The following is a 3,394-nucleotide window of genomic DNA, read 5'->3' on the forward strand; positions in this document are numbered from 1 at the left end:
CAAACAACGCCACTGCAACCGCCAACAAGAAAAAAATTACTTTTAACATCGTGGTAACAATGTATATAATACTCGTTATTATTATTGTAAAAATCTGTATATTATTGGAAGACTTGAAAATGGTCCCATTACCATAATACAGTACTAGCAGTAAATTAATTTCACTACTTATTATGTTTCAAATTCAAATCTTGCGGACAACCAGCCAAGTGTCGAAATACATACCTGCTTCTGAGCCACATCAAACATGTCGACTGTGGGATTGTCCAGAAACGTCCGCGTGTGAGAGCGGGCTACATCATCCACATTCACGGGATCATCTGCCGTGGGGGACAAAAAGCGGCCATAGATGACTCTGGCCTGAACGTTGCGCTATAATGAGAAACAAAAATACTCATAAATATAAGACAACAATATGAGGCTCATTGTGATATCATTACCATAATATGGTGCAATACGTTACAACTTTGATAGCGATGTCTGTGGAGCAACGGTTAAAGCCAGCTTCTTAAGTGACTTTAAATGTGTCGATTTGGGGGTAAAATAACGCATCCAATTTTTAAAAAATTGGTCTGCCTCATGGACCTTCAAAATTAGGATCCAAAGAGAGAATGGCGTATTTGTTTAATCTTATTGTATCATTTCCTCTGATAATTATTTCTTGAGGAGCTCCTAAAGTTCCACTTTGGAAGTGACTCGTATTTTGTCTCAAGAGAGAAGCTTCAAACGCAACTATTACCTTTTAAAGTACTGTTACTAAGTACAGTTGTTGGGTTTTTTTTTAATTTCCATTTCATTCGCCTCTTTGATTAAAAACAGACCCCCCTTTCCACTTCCAAAACAAACAAAAAACAAAGCTATACTTATATTTTTTTAGCCTAGGTCTTAGTAACAATACGGTACATCTTAAAAACCTTCAGTTAAAGAACACAATTCTTCTATCAAAATCTTTCAAACTTACCTCAGAGTCACCTGTCAGTTGACGATACTGCTCACACGCCTTCCAAAACAAGATGTTCTCTTCGCTGAACTCTTTCCTCAAGAATTCCTTAATAGAAAAATGACACGGAGGATGATGTTAGTAATACGAGTCGAGGGAAAACTCTATACAACTTAACTTGTAAATTCAGGAGCAAAATATGGAGAGATCACGTTTCTACAAAAGTGCACAAAAGAGTATTTAAGTAAAAACAACCCCACCCCCTCCCCCAACTGTGTAAGATATCAACCTAGTAGTTTCTTCACTGGCTGGTTTATTTGCTTGCATATTTGTTTGTTTGTTTGTTTTGTCAATATGATATGACATTTATCTATGTATAGATCTAATTCTATTTGCATGATTTTTAAATACTTTTTAGGGGGCGTGGGTGGATGTCTCCAACTCTTGATTTAAAAAAAAAATATAAACTATAAGTAAACATCGTGTAGTCAAATGATGAACCTACCGAAAAGACTTCAACGCCGACTGGGTCCTGAAGTAGTTTGTCCACGTGTACGGCCCAGCTGGCCACCCGACCTACTTGCTCCTTCAGACCGTCACCCTGATCGCCAGTCTGTCCAACGATGTTGTCCACACTTTTATTGAGCAGCTTGGACTGGGTGTTCAGACAGGGATCCTCTTCAATTGCTGAGGACTTAAGTTTGGTTTTTTTAAAATATTTTTTTTCGTTTGTTTGTTTGTTTTGGTTTGTTGTTTTCTTCTAAGTAATTTACCAAATTTGTCCTACGTGTTTATGGGAATATTCTTTGTTGTCATGATCGTAGGGATAGGGTGAGTGGTTGGAAGCTTTGTTTTGTTTAAATTTTTTGTGGTGGGTGTTTTACGGCGCTCGCAACTGCAGAAGGTCATGTTATGTGCGAGATATATTAAACACAGTTCGTAGGAAATTTTGCCTTTTGCACGGGTGCAGGCCACAGCCTACTTTTATCGATCTTTGACTACCAAGGGATTTTTATCGTGTGCAACATGCACATAGGACCTCCAAAATTCTTTGTCCTTATCCGAGAAAGATAGATGTTAGATCTTACGTTCCATAATATCAGAAGTGTGGCTGAAAGACAGCAAAAAGAAGAAGCCAAGAAGTAGAAGTAGAAAGGCTGCAGAAAGAGTCAGGGGCGCACAGGAGGGGGCAAAAAGTGGAGACGAAATCAAACGGGGGAACGTTGTTAGAGAGCAGGAATGAAGGTGAATGGAGAAAAATCTAGAGGGGAAAATGTTCCAACTCTGTCTGGATTCAAACCCGGGACCTATTTAATGAGTGGTGAACAACGTAACCTCTCGATTCTATGATGAACCTACCGAAAACACTTCTACGCCCACTGGGTCCTGCAGTAGTTTGTCCACGTGTACGGCCCAGCTGGCCACCCGACCTACTTGCTCCTTCGGGGGGGGGTTCTTTAGTTTGAAGGTACTCGACAACTCAACCCTGCTTTCTAGGCGTTCAACATGAGCTTGCACCTCTTCCGATTGGCTGATACTTGCTGTCTTGTGTCAGTTTGGTTGGTCAATGTGTATAACGATAATGATTGCTTGGACCTGACTTTACATCAACTTTGATTCATTGTTTTAGTAAGAGTTTTACGGCACTTGCAACACAAGTAGGTCATATAAGTGTCGAAGATAACAGATATTACATGTACTAGGGAGTTTAATAAACCAAGAAAGGGAGAAGAGATAAGGACGATAGATGTTAGATAGGAAATAAAGAGCAGCTGCATCAACTCGCACAAAGTCTCGGAAAACCGAGGAGATAAGAGACGACATAATATATTTTTAAAAAACAGTCCACGCCTGTTTTCATCTACTGCACTGAGACCATCGGGTAAACATAAAAACGTGACTTGCTTTAGTATTGGAAATACGACAGAATCCGCTGTTTTCGAGAGATTTGTGGTTGAGAAACCATCTACAACCAACTTACGACCGTCTGTCACGGGCGAAAAGAGTCCATATATTAATGTACCGTATTCTGAGTACAAAACAAAAATATTGATCATCCAGTCAAAACTGTAACTCGTCTCATAAAAGCGAGGACCAACCAATGGAACGAGAGAGACTCAAGCTCTTAGTCGAACTCCCAGAGGGCAGCATTGATGTTATTCAATTCCGAACCGAAACATTGGGGAACAAAATGTAAAATTTTAAGGCCCCTTTCACAACTGTAAGGTTATTTAAAAGGCATGGCCTCTGATTTCAACGTCCATCTCCAATAAGACTGAGCCAAATGGTTGGAGAGTATTAAAACTTCCCGAAAACAACAAACGTTCAGAACGCCCTGTTGGGAATTCGAACCAGTGTCAATTTATGCATTATGCATTAAATTACTGAGCTAATAGAGTGCTTCAATACATTGATTTCAAAATCTCTAAAACTTAATGTTCATATTATTTATTA

At 39.3% G+C, this 3,394-nt stretch overlaps 1 protein-coding gene across 1 annotated transcript in view; it reads right to left on the minus strand.

Moving 5' to 3' along the window:
* Positions 1-3,394, minus strand: part of LOC101847924 — an 8,934-nt gene that overhangs the window by 2,994 nt on the left and 2,546 nt on the right. Inside the window, exons 2-4 of the mRNA XM_035973424.1 lie at positions 1,446-1,634; positions 962-1,048; positions 226-372 (exon numbers count right to left, since the gene is read on the minus strand). Coding sequence (XP_035829317.1) covers positions 226-372; positions 962-1,048; positions 1,446-1,634 — 423 coding nt within the window. The remainder of the gene's footprint in view (positions 1-225; positions 373-961; positions 1,049-1,445; positions 1,635-3,394) is intronic.

Source organism: Aplysia californica, unplaced genomic scaffold (genome assembly GCF_000002075.1).
Source record: "Aplysia californica isolate F4 #8 unplaced genomic scaffold, AplCal3.0 scaffold01216, whole genome shotgun sequence".
Classification (NCBI taxonomy): Eukaryota; Metazoa; Mollusca; class Gastropoda; order Aplysiida; family Aplysiidae; genus Aplysia; species Aplysia californica.